The 20,489-nt window shown below is 46.6% G+C and overlaps 1 protein-coding gene across 1 annotated transcript in view; it reads left to right on the forward strand.

Moving 5' to 3' along the window:
- DNAH8 (dynein axonemal heavy chain 8) overlaps positions 1-20,489 on the forward strand; it is a 188,528-nt gene that overhangs the window by 85,197 nt on the left and 82,842 nt on the right. The window contains exons 49-55 of the mRNA XM_066623193.1: positions 5,910-6,147; positions 6,918-7,060; positions 13,687-13,821; positions 15,601-15,723; positions 16,647-16,860; positions 19,284-19,393; positions 20,272-20,435. Of these exons, the coding sequence (XP_066479290.1) occupies positions 5,910-6,147; positions 6,918-7,060; positions 13,687-13,821; positions 15,601-15,723; positions 16,647-16,860; positions 19,284-19,393; positions 20,272-20,435 (1,127 nt within the window). The remainder of the gene's footprint in view (positions 1-5,909; positions 6,148-6,917; positions 7,061-13,686; positions 13,822-15,600; positions 15,724-16,646; positions 16,861-19,283; positions 19,394-20,271; positions 20,436-20,489) is intronic.

Consider the following 20,489-nt stretch of genomic DNA (forward strand, 5'->3'; position numbering starts at 1 on the left):
GCAACCGTCCTGCCTGAGCTCCCCTGACTGCCGTCCTTGTTGGGGCAGAAAATGGGGTTGCTTCTTGCCCCTAAAGCAGCCAGACAACTATAGGGCTCATGCTTCCCGATGGTTTTGGGACAGCATTGGAGCCTGGCTACAAGGCGATTCTTGGCCGTGCTCCCCTGACTGCCGTCCTTGTTGGGGTAGAAAATGGGGTTGCTTCTTGCACCTTAAGCAGCTGGACAACTGTAGGGCTCATGCTTCCCCCTGGTTTTGGGAACAGCATAGGAGCCTGGCTGCAGGGTGATTCTTGGCAGTGGATGACAGCTCAAGCCCTTTCCTGCCAAAACTACCACAGCAAAACTGCACCACAGCAGTAAGCGGTATTTTTCCCGCCAAAACTGCACCACAGCAGTAGGCTGCTGCCCAGAAGCTGTGTGGAGAAGGCAGATCTACTCTCCTGATTCCTGCTCAAACAGCGGTTCTGACAAGACAAGCCTGTTTCCTGTCAAAGCACCACACAGCAGGTAAGGTGCTGCCAAGACCCTGTGAGGGCCAGGCAGAGGGCAATACAGACCTTCAGAAGCCAGGTGAGGCATTTTCTGATTCAATAAGGGGGTGTTTTTGGAAGATGGCAAGCCCCTCTAGAGAGGCACCTGAGACTCCGAGTCCAGGCTCTCTGCCTCTGCCAACTGAGAGGAATTAATGGCCATGCTTCAGGCCAATGTTTCCTGCAGCTCGACCACAGCTGTGGCAAGCCTCCAGAGATAGGTGGCCCATGTGGCTTCGATGCCTTCTAAGTCTGAGCTGGCCATTGAACTTTCTCCCCCCCCCCCAAGTACTAAGTTCCTCAATGTCGGGGGGGGAGATTTTTTTCCCTCAGTAGCTTCTACTGCAGTTAGAGGATTGTTTGGCTCCTGCCTGGGCACATCCCTCTCCTCAACATCTCAGCTGAGGGGGATTTCAGCCTGCTCCATCAAGCGTGGAGGCCATACTCCTAAGAAATCATGAGGCTGCCAACTGAGTCATCCCTGATGAGGCACCACATCCTGGTGGGGCTGTGTTATCCCTTCACATCTCAAGCAGTGAGGTGGAGGGTTCAGGTGCTTGCAGACCTCCTGTTGACCATGCTCTGTGCTTTGGCACGCTGAGGGTCAGGCAGACTTAAAAGAAATCTGGTGCCCAGCCTGTCCCATGCTCCAAGCTTTGCCTTTTCTCCACAGCATTTGCTGAGGAGTGCCTTAAGGACTCCATTTTGTGAGTCATGGTTCCCTCATGGCTTCCAAGGACGCAACAATATGCCTGAGTCTCTGCTTTAGTGTATGCAGGGTCAAGTTCCCTTTCCCCAGAGCATTGGGGAAAGTGCTGGTTTGAATGGAGACTGGCCTGAAAGGGGGTTTGGCACATCCTGGGGCAGCTGTTTCTCCACCAAGACAGGATTCCCCAGGCACAGGATGCCTGCCAGTGTCCTAGGAAGCACAAAATTTAGTGCAAAGCTGGGTGTCTGGGCTTGTGAATCAGACTGCGGCTGCCAAATTGGGGCAGCTTGTGAGGACTCAGCAGGGGGTGAGAGGACAGGACCTTAAGTCCTATAGCTTAAAGCGCCAATGTTCACCTTTCCCCCCTCTCAATCTTCATTGGCTTCTATTTTCTCTAACTCTGAGGGGACTCCACTAAGATGTGCAAGTCTCTCATCCTTTTCATCTTCCATGCCGCCCCAAAGCTCCTACAGGGCAGTCAACATAAGAGGGCTCCAACTGCTAAAGGTAACTGGCTTCTTGAAATGGGCACAACAGACTCCATATCCTCTGGGGAGGAAGGATATCCCTTGGGGGAGGAAACACAGAATTCCCTGGACAGGCTTTTACCGGTGTCCTATTTCCTAAACTGTTACCTAAGGCAACTAGGTCTCTCAATCTTGGCTCAGAGGCTGGGTCACCTTCTGCCTCTGCCAGTGTAACTAGGCCAGAGGCCAAGTGTCTGTTTTTTCCTCAGGGTCCCACAAGTCACCTGAGGTTCCCTTCCAGAGGCATTTAAGTCCATCTTGGAAGCAGAGTGGATGACACCATCTCAGAGGAAACATACTTCCAAATTGCTTGGTAAACTTTATTCTCTGCCTCAGATTACTCTACAAACTCCGTCAATGCTCCCATTGCTACCTTGTCTTCACATGTGGTGATTCTGTCAGAGGGCGAAGGGGAACCGAGGAACCCTTGTGATACAGAGGTGGCTGTCAAAAGGGCCTTAAAACCTCTTCTTGTGCTTTCAAGGCAGCTGCCACTAGCCTCCTAATGTCTAAAACTACCTTTTCGGGGGCAGAAGAGTTGGCATTTCAGACCACAACCTATCCAGGAGTGGTAAGAAGGTGCTGAGGAAAATTGCTCTTTAAGTAGCCTTTTCTACAGATTCCCCTCTTGATGCTTGTTAGTTTGCTGCAATATCCATGGCCTCTGCCTTGGTGGCTAGAAGAAATGCCCACCTCCAACCCTGGGGCATTGACACAGGTTCCCAGGCCAGATTGGTTGTCCTCCCCTTTGAAGGGAATAAAGCCTTTAGGGAGCACAATATTCCATTCTTATTGAGAACAGGGGTCAGAGAGAGGTTTTGCCCACTCTTCGAAAGGACTATTCCAAATATATATAACATCAATCCTTTCATGGTCACAAGCTATCATTTGTCCCAAGGGTCAATCCAAGTTTAGATCTCAGTGGTTCAAATTTAAGTCCCATCATCCCTTGGGCAGATCTCCAAAATCTGAATCCTCCAGCCAGAGCATCAAGTCTAACAGATAATGCAACACCTGATGCCAGGTTTGTCTTTGAGTCAGCTGGAGTAGGACCCCATCACAGGTTGTCTTATACTGATGGGGGAAGATAGTTTAATATGGGTTACTCCCTATATGTGCAAAGTACACTGGCTGAGCCTCCAGAAGATAGTCCAGGCTGAATGGTAAATTCATAGCTAGGTGTTCTGATTTCTGAACAGGAGGTTCAGGCCACTGGTGCTAGACCTGTTTTGTAAACAAGCACTGCAACCAGCTGATGAGATTCTTTTCCAAGGGAGATGCCAAAGAGATGAACACCCTTCATCTCACTTGGCCCCAAAGACTTCTGTATGCTTTCCTTCCTATCAGAGGTCTTCCAAAGGTGTTACTAAAGATAACGCTAGAAGGGGTTTCCAACGTCAAAGTCCCCTGAGTATATCCGCCTTTTCACCTTCCACTGAGGTTGAACCTACTATCTCAGGGTCCCAGCATCCATCCTAAGATGGCAATGCTGCAGCTAACTGTATGGAGCTTGAGCGACAAACACTGTCCTAACTTCAGATATTGAGGGCTAGTTTTCAAGATAGGAGGACCATCTAGAGGGTTCATATTCTACCCAGAGGGGGTTGGTGGGCTGGTGTTTCCTAAACCAGGTCCATACAGAGAAAATTAAAGTGAGGGAACTCTTAGAGTTCCTTTGTCAGGTCTGGATAAGGGTGTGAGTACGGCCACTCTGATAAGACAAGTATTCAAAATTTCATGTATTTGGGGTATTCTGAGGGTTGACTCTTGTCTTCCTACCCTCATGTTAGAAAATTCACTAGCAGAGTGGCATTGATCAACCCCCCTCCAGTGGCCAGGGCCCCTTTGGGGGAACTTAGGTCTAGTTCTCAAGGCATTAACACAGCCTCCTTTCAGGCCTATGGCTACTTGTCCTTTACATAATTTTTTCCCAGAAAACTGCCCTTTTTTAGTGGGAATAACATCATCTAGATGGCTGTCTGCATTGACAGATTTTTCTGTAGTCTTGTGTCTGTTTCAAAAGAACAGGGTGGTTCTCCTCACCAACCCTACCCAAGGTTAATTCTGTGTTTCCCAGATCCTGCCTTTCTTTCCAAACCTTTCAACCTAGAGAGTGGGATCGGCACATTTTGGATGTGTGCTGGACAGGAAATATATCTCCTGAAACGCTACCTTCAGACATATGAAAACTGTTTTTGCTGCATAAGGCAAACGAACAGAAATTTAAGGTTTCACCATCCACCATCTCCAGATGGGTAAGGGATGCAATAGTTGAGGCCTACAGGGCTCATGGAAGGGAGCCGCCTCAGGGCATAGTTGCTCATTTGTTCAGCTGGCATTCAGGGCCTTTTTGTCTTTAGAGATGGTTTGTAGAGCAGCCACCTGCAGCTCCCCCCATATGTTCATAAAGCACTACTAGGCAGACGCCTATGCTTCCAGGGACACAGCCTTTGCCAGGCGTGTGCTGTAGAGCATAGCTTCAGATGCTTCAGGCAGCTCCCACCCTTGAGGAGACATGGCTTGGGTATTTCCCAGTTGTCAAGGACTGACCCTGCCATGGAGATTCCACTGGAGAAAGGGGAGATTTGAGCTTACCTGTGAATTCCCCTTCTCAGTGGTCTCCATGGCAGGGTCAGTCTGCCCACCCTCACAGCCTGAAGCATATATATAAAAAAAGACTGCAAACCCTAAACAATGGGGTGGTAGAAGATAAGGACAAAATGTCCCTGACAGGTCCACATTAGGTCCCTGAATTAGGGTACAGTATGGTACTAGCCTTTCTTGGTTCAGAATGGTGAGATTTAGGTCATCAGAGTTCATCCGGATGGCTTTTCGACACACTGGACTTCATGGATGGACATCTACCTGAGCAAGTCCAAGACAGAGCTGATCTGGGGAGGGGCCATCAAGGCTTTTGTAGTCTGGGGAATCGAGGGAGCTCCTCCGCTCAGGAAGATTTTGTAACCTGACCTGCCTGCCTGAGAGGGAGGAGCTTCCCAGTTGTCAAGGACTGACCCTGCCATGGAGACCACCGAGAAGGGGAATTCACAGGTAAGCTCAGATCTCCCCTTTTTCTTATAGATATGAAATGTGTTGTGCCAGGGATGGCCCATGGTCAACCACCACCTGAACCCACTACCAAATTCCATCACCCCCCTCTGCCAATATGCATCACCATGCATGCACACTGAATGACCCCCCTCAAGCATCCACAGTGAGGTGATGCATGTGTGCCCACTGCTCCTTTAAACCCTTTGAATCAACTGTTTTGGCTCCTTTAAACCCTTTGAATCAACTGGAGATGTGCTCCTATCACCTCTAGAGGGCTTTCTGAAGCCCGCAAAGGCAGCCTGAGTCCACCTGTGGCATCTGCAGGCTTCAAAATGGCCATTTCAACCAAAAAAAGTGATTTCCAGTTTCTATAAACCGGAACTGTTTTGCCCATATAAGGCATGCTGCCACCCTGGGGAGACCCTCAAGGGGCTTCACTAGGCCTCAGTTACCTTATGTGGACAAAAAAATGTTACTTCTGGTTTTACCAGATTATATATTTATATTTATATTATATATTTATATTAACCAAATAAAATGTTACCATCTGGAAACCAGAAGTTGCTTTTTTTGACCAAAACGGCCATTCTGAATCTGTAGAGGCTTTGGGCGGAGGCACACAACCTCTGTGGGCTTCAGAAAACCCTCTGGAGGCAACCAGAGCACAGCTTTGGTCATCTCTGGAGGGCTCAGGTTGGGCTGAGCCAAGTCTGGCTCAACACAGGTCCTGGGGCCAGCATTGAGTGAGATCCACGGCTACAGAATCCATGGATACGGAGGCCCCATCTGTATTGGAGCAATGGAGGTTGGAGCAAATAAGCCATTCCATTCTCTTCTCCCTGTGTACATAAAAAGAGGATGGAACCATGGAATAGATGGCTCATTGGGGGAGGTGATATATGTGCGGGAGTTATGGGCCACTCCTCCAGTTTGCCACCTAGCCCAGCCTTCCACCTGAGGCAAAAGTTTCAATCAACATCATGGCCCTAATTGTGCAAACCAGTCTTGAGTGAATTGAAAATTGCACTGAAATTTTATTAAGCAAGATAAACATTGTGTAATTCTTTTTTTCTTTTTAATATATTTCCAGTCCATTAACCTTTTGGAAGGCCTGATTCCCTCAAAGGAAGAAGGTGGTATAGCCTGTCTGGCACATCTTCATAAACTGTTTGTGTTTGGCTTAATGTGGAGTTTAGGTGCCCTTCTAGAGCTGGAAAGCAGGGAAAAATTGGAAGCTTTTCTTAGAAGTCATGAAAGCAAACTAGATCTGCCAGTGATCCCTAAAGGCACCCTACAAACAATGTATGAGTTTTATGTCAGTGATTATGGTAAGTGGAAAAAATGATAATGCTTAATACATTTATTAACCACTAACACTGGTATGTATCTTGCATTGTGTTCCTAAACACATTTTTGTCAAAGCATGCAAAAAATGCACTAGTTTTCAAAACCTTCATTATTGGTGCAATGATCCATACTGTTCAGCTGTCTCTAACTATAATATCTGTAGTCTTTAAACTCATCACTAAGTAATGAACTATTTATTCAAATAATTTTTGTACATAACCTTTAGCCAGTGCAGCTTAATGTTATGAAATGCTTCCACAGAGTGTCCAATGAATGAGTTCCATTCAGCGTGTCCACTGGTTGATCATTACTGCCTGAGTTCTGCATGTAAGACTTATTCCCAGGAAGTAGCAGAGTTACTGAGCTTGCAGCCATGTTTCTGCCCCAATCTCAGATGCTTGCCATTCTGTCTTACATGAGTGTTGTAGTGCAGAATGAAGTGTTGCAGATAATATTTGAGAGGATATGTAGCTATTTCACCCCCAGCATTTTCCTATCTTCATATGATTTAAGGAATCATGTTGTTCGCCTGCCTGGCTATTCCTGTGACTGCTTAGTGGACCAGAATGACTTGCACGACTCATCTGACTGAGCATAATGGTCTGTAGAAAAAAGTCAGATCACTTGAATTCATCAATGCTTTTTGCTCCAGTGTTGTATAGATAACAACAGGTTCTGTGTGGTCTCATTGAAATATTTGTTAGAGAAGGAAAATAATTGGGTTGTCCCACTATTATTTTGCTCCTTTTAGGTGACTGGGACCACTGGAATAAAAAAGTTCAGGAATATATTTATCCAACAGACAGTGTTCCTGAGTATTCCTCTATTCTGGTTCCAAATGTTGACAATGTCAGAACTCAGTTTTTGATGGATACCATAGCAAAACAACACAAAGTAAGTACATACTTACCGTGCAAAACATGTGGAGATGCAAAAAAATCCAGGCGCAAATGTCCAGGGACGCCAATGACTGGGATGCATTTGGCTAGAATATAGTTGTCCAGGATACAATGGTCCTGTCACAACCCCATCCAACGTAATTTCCCATGTGATGATGCAGCAACACCAACATGACATCCACTGCATCCTACAGGGGAGTTTTGGCTTCCGGAGCCTTCCTTGAAGCAAGGGAAAATTTGCTCCCTTGCCCTGGGGTAAGCCCCTGCTAGCTCGGTGGGTCTTCTTGGACCTGCACCAGCAATATTGCTGGTGCATGTCTGCGTGGACATGTGAATCAAGCCAGGGAAAGGGGTTTGGATTCAGTGGACACTACTGCCCCTGAGCATGTCCTCTTCCTGGTTCCAATCCACCCTCCTCCCTGCCCCCATTACCACCCTGTTCCACCAACTCCCATCCCCTCCCTCCCACCCCCTACATCTACTTACCAGGACTGGCAGGTGTCCAAAGGCCGCTGGTGCATGGAGCCCACACTCTCTGGCATGTCACCTTTTGCGTTAGCCAGAAAGCACATAGTGCCATGGAAATGCTCATTTGGTGGCAATAGGATTGGGCCATAAGATTAACAACAACACCACAGTGTTTTAGATCAGTCAGTGTAGTGGGGCAGGATGTTATACATCTTTTTTCAGGTGGACCTAAAACCAGCCCACTTCAAGCACTCTTTTAGACGTGATCTGTGAAGCATCTGTCTGTTCTTCTAAGGGAAAGGCTACATGGTGTGGAGCATGCATGTACTTCTCCATTTGTTTATCCTCTTAAAAAAAAAGTGTACTCTGGATGTGCCTGACATAGGGCAAAACTGCTATGTTGCAGGGGATAGGAGACCTTTAATACTTTGCCCCTTGCTATGGTTCCAATCCCAATCACAGCACCCCCATGTGCTATTGAAAGCCAATGGAAACTTTTTGTTCTAAATATAGCTTGTGGCAGGGGCTGCAATAGGGATTTGAACTATGGCGGGGGATGACAACGACTATAAAAGGCTCCCTACCCCCACCATGATTTCATTGCATTTCAGATGGCAATAGAAAGAACAGAAAGAGGAGAAGCACACACATTCTCTGTAATGTGTAGTTTGTGTAGATTCCTTGGAAGGTTAATTGGATTTGACTAAAGAGAACATTTAGCTGTAAATGCCTGAATCCGATCCTAGTTGTATGGTGATCTGGCAATGATCATATAAGAAGGAGAGCTGGCAAGGATATGAAGCCACAACAGAAAAGGAACAGTGGTGTCCTTCCTACCTGACCTTTTCTTTCTTTTCCTTTTCTGTCATTTCCTAGCAATGCAAAAGTATAACTTTGTCATGAACTTTGGCAGCAGCTGGAACCTTGACAGAATTTGACAGTAGCAGGATAATGACATGTTGCTGTTTGTTGATTTTATGTCTTTGTCTTTCAGTAATATGGCTTTGTTATGCACTATGACTGAGATAATGACTATGACTTTCCCCTTGTGCAGTGTCTAGCTGCACAAGTGTGAGGCATCTGGGAGGGGATCAGAACACATTGGGTTAGCATTAAGCTTGAGAATGGAACTGCTAGTTGACCAGTTCTGAGTAGAGCAGCAGTAATATCTCCCCCTCTTCCTATGTGATCATCTGTCGGGGATGAAAGAATAACATCATAGACGCTAGTGAAAGACACATGCTATCTATAGCAGCCTGATTGAAGAACCACGGTGGGCGCAGTTGAGATTTTATTACTTGTGTCTTGGCCTGGTCTGCACCTTTCGGGGAATGTAATGGGTTGGTGGCCCCTCCCCCTTTGTCTTATAGTCAAGTCCTGATGCAGGAGTAAGAGAAGAGTAGGGCTGCCCCTGTGAGAGAGGGGAACTGGAAAGAGGGTGAGGTTGTAGCTCTGTGAGAGAAGGGTAGGGAATGATTTGGTGTACTGCTATCAGGACTGGATTGGACAGGGAAGGTGGTTTTGGAGTTGGTTGTTGGACCTTACAGATTAGGGTCTTTCCTCACTTGCCCCCCTCCATATCTCTAGCTTTTTAACCATGGGTGTGGGCTTTTTTAGTGTCAAATTTTAATCTGAGAAGGTGCATTGTTACAGTGGCTTATAGGGCAGGCCTCGCCAGTAAGTTATGTGTTTATCTTCAGAGAGGAGCTTAGGGAAGGGGAATAGTGCCACCATCAACAGAGTGATGGACCATGGAAGATATGTCGGGGGGGGGTGCAGGCTGGCCGTTCCAGGGTAAGGAGGGTCCATCATAGACAAATTGTCTCTCTTTCCAGCCTTCCCTCCAGCGCTCTGTCGACTGGGGGCCTTGGCAGTAGTGCCCTGAGACTGAAACTGCTGCTCTTAAATGCCAGATCAGTCAATAAAACAATAAAACCTGTTGCATTCAGGATTTAATCCTGAGTGAGGGTGCTGATCTGGCTTGTATTACGGAAACCTGGTTGGATGAAGTGGGAGGAGTGAATCTTTCCCAGCGTTGTCCTCCAGTTTTCCAGGTAGTGCAGCAGCCACGACTGCAGGGACGGGGAGGGGGGGTCGCAATCAGAATTCCATCTCCCTTGCCGGGAGCCCAGTCCAGCAATTCACTGGGTTTGAGTGTCTGTATGTCTCGTTGGAAGGGTGGGACAGGACTGGGATTCTGTTGGTGTACCGTCCGCCTTACTGCCTAACAGTCTCCCTGCCTGAGTTGACTGGGTTGATTTCAGACGTTGCATTGGAGGCCCCTCACCTATTGGTGTTGGGGGACTTCAATGTGCACGCCTAGGCCCCAGAGGTAGGTGCCGCTCAGGATTTCATGGCTGCCATGGCAACCATGGGCCTGTCACAGAATATCCCAACCCCAACCCACGAGGCTGGACACATGTTAGACCTGATGTTTTTGTCAGGACAAAGGGATGGTGATCTGGATGTGATCAAGATCACTCTGTTGTCATGGACAGATCACTTCCTGGTAAAGTTTAGACTTGTTGCAGCCTCCTGTCTCTGCTGAGGTGGAGGACCATTTGTATGGTCCGCCCCCGAAGACTAATGGATTCGAATGGTTTCCTGAGGGCTTTGAGGGATTTTCCTGCTGCTAAGGCCAGTGACTCATCTGAGGCTCTGGTTGACCTCTGGAACAGGGAGTTGGGCATCTGCCACGTAGCTGAGTCAACGTAGCTCCTTGGTTTACCAAGGATGATGGCACTCCTGTGGATGATGAAGCGGCAGGGTAGAGGTCTTGAGTGATGGTGGAGAAAGACTTGTGACAAATCCAACCAAACACAGGCTAGGGCCCATTATAGGGCCTATTCTGTGGCGATGATGGCAGTGAAGCACTCCTTCTTCTCTGCCACCATTGCATCCGCACAGAGCTGACCAGTGGAACTGTTCCGTGTTGTACGGGGTCTTCTCCATCAGACCCCACCAACTAACCAGGAGGAACATACAGAAGTCCACTGTGATTTGTTCGCCAGGCACTTTGTGGATAAAATCACTTGGATTCGCCACAACTTGGACTCCATGTTGATAATGTTTAGTTTTGTCCCCGTGGCAACTGTCAGTCCTGTTTTGTGGGATTCTTTTCAGCTTGTAGAACCTGAGAATGTAGACAGGATCCTTTGGAGTGTGAGGTCGTCCGCCTACCCGCTGAATCCGTGCCCAGCATGGCTGGTTAGATCTGCCTGGGAGGGACTGGCCGAGTGGACCGAGAGGGTAGTAAATTCATCTTTGAGTGAGGGGGTGATGTTTCTGGCATTAAAGCAAGCAGTGGTTCATCCCCTCCTGAAAAAGCCCTCTCTGGGCACTTCTATATTGGATAATTATCAGCCCGTCTTGAATCTCCCATTTCTGGGCAAAGTGATCGAGCGGGTGGTGGCTTCTCAGCTCCAGAGGATCCTGGATGAAGCAGATTATCTAGATCCCTTTCAATCTGGCTTCAGGCCTGGGTTTGGGATGGAGACAGCCTTGGTCGCCTTGGTGGATGACCTACACCGAGGGCCGGACGGAGGGAGTGCATCCTTGCTAGTCCTTTTGGACCTCTCAGCAGCTTTCAACATCATTGACCATGGTGTCCTCCTAGGATGTTTGATTGGGGGCACTGTTTTACAGTGGTTCCGGTTCTTCTTGGCCAACATATCCCAGATGGTGGTACTGGGAGACTCCTGTTTAGCACCCTGGCCCTTGAGGTGTGGGGTGCCGCAGGTTTCTATATTGTCCCCCATGTTGTTTAACATCTACATGAAACCGCTGGGAGAGGTCATCTAGAGTTTTGGAGTTGGGTGCCATCAGTATGCTGAGGACACCCAGCTCTATCTCTCCTTTCCACCAGACTCCAGGGTGGCTGTCTCTGTCCTGGAATGTTGCCTGGAGGCAGTTGGGATCTGGATGAGGGTGAACAAGCTGAAATTAAATCCGGACAAGACAGAGGTCCTCGATGGTAAGGCCACACCTGGAGTATTGTGTCCAGTTCTGGTTGCCGCATCTGAAAAAAGACATAGTGGAAATGGAAAAGGTGCAAAAGAGAGCGACTAAGATGATTACTGGGCTGGGGCACCTTCCTTATGAGGAAAGGCTACAGCGTTTGGGCCTCTTCAGCCTAGAAAAGAGGCGCCTGAGGGGGGACATGATTGAGACATACAAAATTATGCAGGGGATGGACAGAGTGGATAGGGAGATGCTCTTTACACTCTCACATAACACCAGAACCAGGTGACATCCACTAAAATTGAGTGTAGGGAGAGTTAGAACAGACAAAAGAAAGTATTTCTTTACTCAGTGTGTGGTTGGTCTGTGGAACTCTTTGCCACAGGATGTGGTGACGGCGACTGGCCTGGACAACTTTAAAAGGGGATTGGACAAGCTTCTGGAGGAAAAATCCATTATGGGGTACAAGCCATGATGTGTATGCGCAACCTCCTGATTTTAGAAATGGGTTATGTCAGAATGCCAGATGCAAGGGAGGGCACCAGGATGAGTTCTCTTGTTATCTGGTGTGCTCCCTGGGGCATTTGGTGGGCCGCTGTGAGATACAGGAAGCTGGACTAGATGGGCCTATGGCCTGATCCAGTGGAGCTGTTCTTATGTTCTTATGTTCTTATGGTGCAGAAATCCACGATGCGGGTTCTGGACTATCGCCCTGCTCTGAATGGGGTTGCACTCCCCCTGAAAGAGCAGGTTCGCAGCTTGGGGGTTCTCCTGGACTCACAGCTTCTCCTGGATGTCCAGGTGTCAGCTGTGGCCAGGAGTGCCTTTGTCCAGCTTCGGCTGGTGTGCCAGCTGCGGCCGTACCTGTCTCGGGTGGATCTGGCCACAGTGGTCCATGCCATCATAATATCAAGATTAAATTTGTCAGCTTTGTGTTCTGAGGGAAGCAGAACCACAGCTTACAAGTTGGTTCAGGGAGCAGGTGTAGATTGCTGAGTCAGCAGAATCAGCAGGCACCTGGGACTGACACACCCTGGGTGTGACCAAGCCAGCACTGATTGGCTAAGCTGACTACATAAGGTTAGTCTGCTGGAGCTTCCAGTGCAGCAGTAGGGGAGTTGATGGAGATAACTGAGGAACTGCTGCCAGTGACTGAGGAGGCTGGATACTGTATTTATATGTTATTACTGACTTATGGACTGAACCTTTGACTGTGTATTGTTGGAAACTGATTTGGATTTGCTATACTTGGACTGACTGCTCTTCGTGTTGACTCTTGGACTTTTTACTGACAACTCTACTTGTGCTATCCCTTGCTCAAATACATCTGCTGAAAGTACTCTGCTGTATTTGCTGTTTTTCTTGCAACCTGCTCACATTGGGACAAAGCAGGGACCAACACCAACCATCCCATACAAATTTAACCTTAACAAAATTATTGCAATGCGCTCTACGTGGGGCTGCCCCTGAAGACGGTCTGGAAGCTACAGCTAGTGCAGAATGCAGCGGCTCGGGTAGTTGCTGGGGGTCGGAGGTTTGACTCTGTCATGCCGCTACTCCGGCAACTACACTGGCTGCCCATTCGTTTCAGGGCTGAATTCAAGGTGCTGGTTATGACCTTTAAAGCCCTAACGGCTTGGGACCAGTGTATTTGAGAGACCACCTTCTTCTGTATAGTCCAGTCTGTTCTCTGAGGTCATCAGAAGGGGCCCTGTTGGTTGTGCTGTCATTGAGAGTGATGAAGGGGATGGCGGCCAGAAACAGGGCCTTTTTGGTGGTGGCACCTGCACTATGAAATTCCCTCCCCTTTGAATTGAGGACAATTTCCTCGTTGTTAACGTTTGGGCGGGGCCTGAAGACTTTTTTTATTCAGGAAAGCCTTTGAGGCCTTATAAGGGCAGCTTTTATAAATTATGTCTTTCACTGCGTGCTTTTAATCTACTGCTATGTATTTTATCTTGTTTTAATTGTTTTTAATTTTTTAATTTTTTTTTAATGTTTATTTGTATCTTACTTTGTTTGTATTTTAAATTGATTGTTAGCCACCTTGGGTGCCTTTGGGGAGAAAGGTGGAATACAAATCAAATAAATTTGTATGGGTCCCTTTTTGGGAGAAGGGCGGGATAAAAATAAAGTTTTATTATTTTATTAGTTTTATTAAATAAATAAATAAATATTCTAAAAATGTTGCAGGCGGTGTTACTTATTGGAGAACAGGGTACTGCAAAGACTGTAATGATTAAAGGTTATTTGAAAAAATACGATCCAGAAGAACACTTATCAAAATGTTTGAACTTTTCCTCGGCAACAGAACCTGGAATGTTTCAGGTAAACTGTACATTTTATAAGCAGTTGCTTGCACAAATAACTAAAATGCTTCAGACTGACTTCAGTCTGACATTCAGTCAATTCTTGTTATCTACTAGGGTTACTTTCCTGGAAAACCTAGTGGACATTGAATTAGCGAATTCTCATTGAACAGATAATCCCAGTGGATCTTATTTCTGAGTAAAGAAGTATCCGAATTAGCAGATAATCATGGAGTCAATGGGGAAAATGGAGTTAGGTTCCAGGAGACCCTTTTCACCATACTCTCTATGAACTTTATAAACCTGGTGATTTCTCCGTGCTGGTTATCCCTTGATTTGTTGGGTTGCTGGCCCAACAATGTGGCCTCAGAGTTCAACAGTGGGGAGGGGGTTGCTTCATCCATCCTCCACCTGTCTCTTGGTTCCTTCCCTGGGCTTGCTCCAGCCCCAGAGTAGTTCTCAGGTAGCCTTCCAGAGACTTATCATCATCACCAACATTGTGAAGGTTCAGCTGGAATCCCCAAGATGGTGCCCAAGATGGTGGGGCAAGTCTGTAAGCAGACACAAATGTGTCTGACTATTCTCCAGTGGCCAATTACAATACCCATTTGATGCTGAAATTTGATCCAGTCCAGACAACTTTCTAAAAAATGAGCATAATTAGTTGGACGTGATTACCGCAACCCCTTTCCTGTCAGCCATATACTATATAGGTGTCTCTTCCTCTCCCCCCCCCCCCCGCATGGAGCCAACACTGACTTCTGCTTGTGAGGAGGCCACTGTCTCTTCGCCTCCTCCCGCAACCTCTTTCACCCCTGCCTGCTAATTACTTGAGGGCATCTGAATTTATTGCTCTAATTTGTTTTCTTATAGGGGGCAATCCTATACTTCTTTATTCAGAAATAAGACCCACTAAATTCAGTGGGGCTTACTCCCAGGTAAGTGTGGCCAGGTCGTCTTTTTATCCACAGATTCAGGACCCAAATAGTCAACTCACTGCAGATTCCGAATCTGCAGTGGAGGGCCAGACCTGAGATCCTGGATGTGACAGGAGGTGTTCTCTGGTTGTGTCTGGGAGCCTTTGTGAGACTCACAGAGGCCATGTGCAAAAGGCCTCTGGAGGTGCCAGAAAGGTACATCCAGAAAGGTATGAATGTCTCCAGTCACATCTAGAGGTCCTATGGACCAAACCTGTGAATTTGCTTATCCAGGGGTTTTGGTATCCACTGAGTGTCTGATTCCCCATGGATACCGATGTCCAACTGTATATGATTGCAGGCTTAACTTTGAATCCTAAGTTTCTCTTCCATGAATGGAAGTTACTTATAATTGTGCACGTGGGGGAGGATTTTTACTGCTGTCCCCTTAAGTCTGCAGCAGTCCTGTTCTGGAGGGTTCCCGAACCCTCAGAGTGGATTTTGGCAGGCACAGTGGGTTGCTATGCTGAGGAGATGGTGGGGATGTTTGCTTCTGCAAGCTTCCTTCTTCACATGCTCCATTAGGATACAAGCCTTAGGGTGCAATCCTAACCAACTTTCAGCACTGACGTACCTGCACCAATGTGGCGTGCACTGCATCCTGCAGTGGGGAGGCAATCAAGGGGGCCTCCCCAAGGTAAGTGCATGTTTGTTTCCTTACCTTGGGACTGCACTGCAGCTAGGTCAGTGCTGGAAAGTTGGTTAGGATTGCACCCTTAGATTGTAACAAAGCATACACAGCTTTAAGACAAAAATGATTTAACAAGGGTTTGTAAATTTACTTTGGCTTTTACGTATCTTTTTCTTTTTCTGTGTTTTAGAGGACAGTAGAAAGTTATGTGGACAAAAGGATGGGCAGTACATACGGACCTCCAGGGGGAAGAAAAATGACAATTTTCATTGATGATATTAACATGCCAATTATTAATGAATGGGGAGATCAGGTAGAGTTCTAAAATGTATACATCGTAAAATAATGAACACAATTCATAACAAAATGGATTCTATAATGTTATCAGTAGAACTATTTTTAAAATGTAAACTGTTGGGAAGATTTTCCTCCCAGGGCCAGCGGTCTCCATGACCCTTGCATTCACCTGCCACCTTTCCTTCTCCTCTTCTCACTTCCTGCATTGAAAAAGAAAGAGGGGAGAGCAGCCGAAGTGTGGAGTAGAGAAGAGTGCTGGGCTAGCATCTGCTCTCCTGTCTTCCACATTACCATTTCCAATCTAGAGGGTGGGAAGAGCAGAGGCTGGCACATCACCAAGTAAGGGTGGCATCCCACTTGAGCTACGGGGAGATCTTGGACTAGCTTGGAATACATAATTTTTACAATAGAATATCAAGTAGGCTTTAAGATCTTGATTTTCATTTTGAAATATGACCTGGCCTGATGCAATCCAGAGCAATTTAGCCGCAGATATTATTGATTTCAGTGGGACAAGGATAGCCGTGATCAAGTATGACATACTCTATACCAGTGGTGTCAAACTTGTGTTATACAGTGGGCCAAATAGCATTCACGATGCTTTCTGAGGACCCGCTGCTGAGGAAGGTTCATTACCTGCAAATGACAGAAGAGAAAATAGATCATATTTTCAAGATATGAGAGGGCCCATCATATGGGTTACTTTTCAGCAGTCACACCTAGGCAAATCAGTTGCTGATGGTAATGTTGGGAGAGCCTGAAGGCCAGACAAAGAATGCTCATGGGTTGCATCTGGCCAACAAGCCTGATGTTTGACACCCCTATTCTGTACTGTGCTTTTTGTACCTGGAATAAAGTAAAAATATATTTGGCTAAATTAGCAGACTCTTTACTATTCTTTTAACTTCATGATTGATGTTTCTTCTGTAAATTGCATAGGTGACAAATGAAATAGTGCGTCAGATGATGGAAATGGAAGGAATGTATAGTTTGGATAAACCTGGAGACTTCACTACAATTGTTGATGTGCAGTTAATAGCGGCAATGATTCACCCAGGAGGAGGCCGAAATGATATTCCACAACGTTTAAAAAGGCAGTTTACAGTGTTTAATTGCACATTGCCATCCAACGCATCCATAGACAAAATTTTTGGTATTAAATGTTTTCTTGAATTTTTAAATGTAATTTATTTTGATTTATGCAAACCCCTTTCTCAGGCTTGATCTGCCTGCACTGATCAGCATGCAGGTCTAAGCTGACCCATTGTGACTGCTTGGGCTTACCTGGGGAAAGGAGAGAAGAGTACCCTTACTGCAAAGAGACTTCCAGCAGTCACAAATTCCCCACAGAATGCAAAATAGCTTGCACCAGCACTACTGCATCACTATGCAGGGATTTACATTGGATTGGGCTGTTGTTCTCTTTTCCCATTCTACCCCATTCATTTCTCCCCCATCCCCGGCTCATTTCACCTTTGGCAGATAGGTGGAACCGGTTACTCCCCTTGCGATCTTATAATGCAACCTAACAGCAGTCCTATCAATGTGCAATTTTGGCCATATCAGCCACAGGATGCGCTTGGGGTACTTTCTCCTCCCTCGACTGCCCAGTAGAGATGTGTGGTCAGGGGAGGCCCAGCCTCCCCTCCCCTGTCCTATTCCAATGAAAATAACCTCAGAATATCATGTACCTCCAATAAAAATAGCTGAACATACAAGGAGAGACTAGAGCTTGCAGCAGCAACAACTCAGTCTACCCTGTGATTACATATGTGCTCCACCCAGTTTCTGAGTGGTTTCATGATCATAGGGGAGGCTTAGCTGTTGTTACTGCAAGCTCTAGTCTCTCACCTCAGTAGCTGCCATGAAATAGCAAGTCCAAATGAAAGTCCTTTGATTATCTAGAATTACTGCATTACTCTAGATTAGGGGTCTCCAAACCCTGGCTCAGGGGCCAGAGGCAGCCCACAGCAAGTCTCTTTCCGGCCTGCAGCCAACCTCTTGTCCCCTGAAAGCCTCTGGCCCACCCACCAGAACTGTGCTCTGATTGTGTCTGGAGGGTGTTCTAAGGGCCAGAGAGGTTGAATGAATGAGCCCATTGATTCATTTATTCACTCATCTAAGTTCTATCTCTTACTTATTTAAATTTTATATTGAAATTTTTTTTCCGGTCCTCCACACCACGCTAGATATTTGATGTGGCCCTCTGGCCGAAAAGTTTGGAGACCCCTGCTCTAGCTCTTTAAAATGGCCTTTTAGGCTGTTGTGAATCCTGTGACAGCCATACAATCGGTACTGATGGTTCAGAGGTCAGGTGGGCATAGGGCTACAGCCAGTCTGACCAACCTTTGTTTCCAGCCTGCTGCTGCTGCTGCTGTCTCATGCAGTTTGTGGCTCAGACACAAGGCACAGGGATGGGGATTAAAGGCCCAGTCCTGAACTGGGTCAGTACTGGTGCTGACCTCCAGTGCCAGCACCGGGTGTTCCAAACATGCCGTAAGGCACGCCCATGACACCCTGCACCAAGTCAGCGCTGGTGATTACTCAGCACCAGCCGGACGCCACCTGGAGCTAGGTTGACACCACCTGGAGCTAGGTTAGAGCTAGGTTAGAGCTCCAGGTGGCGATGAGGGCTTCAGAGGCGGAGGGAGGTGTTTCGGGGCAGGAGAACCTTTCTGGTCTGACACAGAGTCTCTCAACTAAGTGCTGGCAAAATAGCCAGGGCAGACTTGAAAAGCCATTTTGTGGGGCTTGGGGCTTTCCTTCGGGGAAGGGGACAAAAGTCCCCTTTCCCCAAGAAGAACTCCAGTGGCTACCGTGGTGCACCACCTTTAGGATTGGGCTGTAAGATATCTACAAGCCTCCCTGTCCTCAGGTGTTCCAACTGCCACTTTGCTTCAGGCCCTGGTAAACCTCAGAGTATGTCAAGGTTTGTGCTGCATCAGGCACAAAAGGAATTTGTTCAGCCTGGATAATGGTAAAGCTCTGTGTGACCAAGACAAAAAGAAAAGTGCTGAGTCACCTTAATTGTGCTCCTGTGTAAATTAGCTGATGCAATACTGTGAAATAGTGATCACAAGACAGTGAGGTCACCTGCTCTGTGATTGGCTGGCTCCAGTATATAAACAGACACTGGAAGCAATGGGGGTGGTCATTCGTGGCTGGTGGCTGGGAGAGGTGCTGCTGGAGTCACTGCTGGTGTCTGATATCATGCTGTTTCTACTCTGCTGCTGCTTGTTATTATTTTCTTTTGCTGTGTTCCTGATAAGCCTATTGTTTGGCTGAAACTTTTCTTCAATACAAGTCTGTTTGTTGAAAGGAATGTGCAGCTGTATTTTTTCTTCTTGGGACTGCTTGCTTCAAATGCTCTCCTACATGCTGTTACTCTGCTCTGCTAGTGGGGACAAACCGGCATACCTCGAGTATTCCTGACAGAGTAAATAACCTTGTGCCAAAAACGGCTGCACAAACAGCTAAATATTAGCCTCTTACAGTGCAAGGTTTCCTCATCCAGGCTGCTGCCACTGACTCTTGTGCCTATATTATTTGGGTTAACAGTATCCTGTTCTTTTTCAGGAATAATTGGCCTCGGATACTTCCATTCATGTAGAAATTTCAAGTCTGAAATATGTGACATGATAATGAAATTAGTATCAGCAGGCAGAATATTGTGGCAGTGGACTAAGGTACAGAAGAAAAATGTTGAAAATTTTTTTGCCACTAATGGAAAGGATGCAATCCCGTACTGACATTCCTGGGAGTGAGGTCTACTGAACACAATGGGACTGACTGAGAATACATGCATAGGACTGTGCTGTAAGAGAGGGCAGAAATCTGTTCTTATCAGCCCTCTGTGATATGTAGCATATAGGCATTCACAGGTTTCCAACAGAAAGGGCAGGCAGCAGGGTACAGAACGTTCCAAAAATAACATGAGGAATGATAATTTTTCCATTTTACCAGTCAGATTTTTTTTTGAAAAACCAGAAGTCACTTTTTTTTTTTTGCTCTTAGAGTCAGTCTGAGACCAGCAGAAGCCGCAGGCAGATATGCACGGCCTCACTTCCAGAGGTGAGGGGAGCATTCCCTGTTATCTGCGGCTTCACTTAACTGTGGTGGGGAAGGTGTTTCTGGAACGGAATCCCCTTGAATACTGGGGCACACCTGTATACCATTGCATTTCTGTCAGAAATCTATTACGTGGAACATAGTTGTCCCTCTTGGAAATGCATGTTGCCTCTTCTGTGCCTCAAAATACACAGCAGACAGACATTTTCTGGTGCTGCCACTGCTGTTCCTCAGGTTAAGTGTCCTGAGTTTCTGCCCAGGTGGAAATGCACATATAAGAACTACTTCCCTATCAGTCAGGTATGCCAAGGCTTAATATTCATTTTTATTGATGCCAGAGATAATTTTTTATTAATTTTACTGAAAGAAACAGTATGCCTGGGGATAAATAGATTTATGAATGCAGATGTATTTATTGTTGTACAGGTCACAGTGTGCTTATTTCTTTCTAGCTGCCGTGGAAACTTTCAACAGAAAATATATTTTTTTGCTTTAGGTGAAGATGTTGCCCACCCCGTCCAAATTCCATTACATCTTCAATTTGCGAGACCTTTCCAGAATTTGGCAAGGAATGCTAACTGTAAAAGCAGAGGAGTGTACTAACATTACAACCCTTCTGGCATTATTTAAAAATGAATGCACTAGAGTAATTGCTGACAGGTACATTTATTATATATATTGAAAAGTTACAAGTTGTGAAAGATAGGAAGACCA

This window comes from Tiliqua scincoides, chromosome 1, assembly GCF_035046505.1.
Source record: "Tiliqua scincoides isolate rTilSci1 chromosome 1, rTilSci1.hap2, whole genome shotgun sequence".
Taxonomy (NCBI): Eukaryota; Metazoa; Chordata; class Lepidosauria; order Squamata; family Scincidae; genus Tiliqua; species Tiliqua scincoides.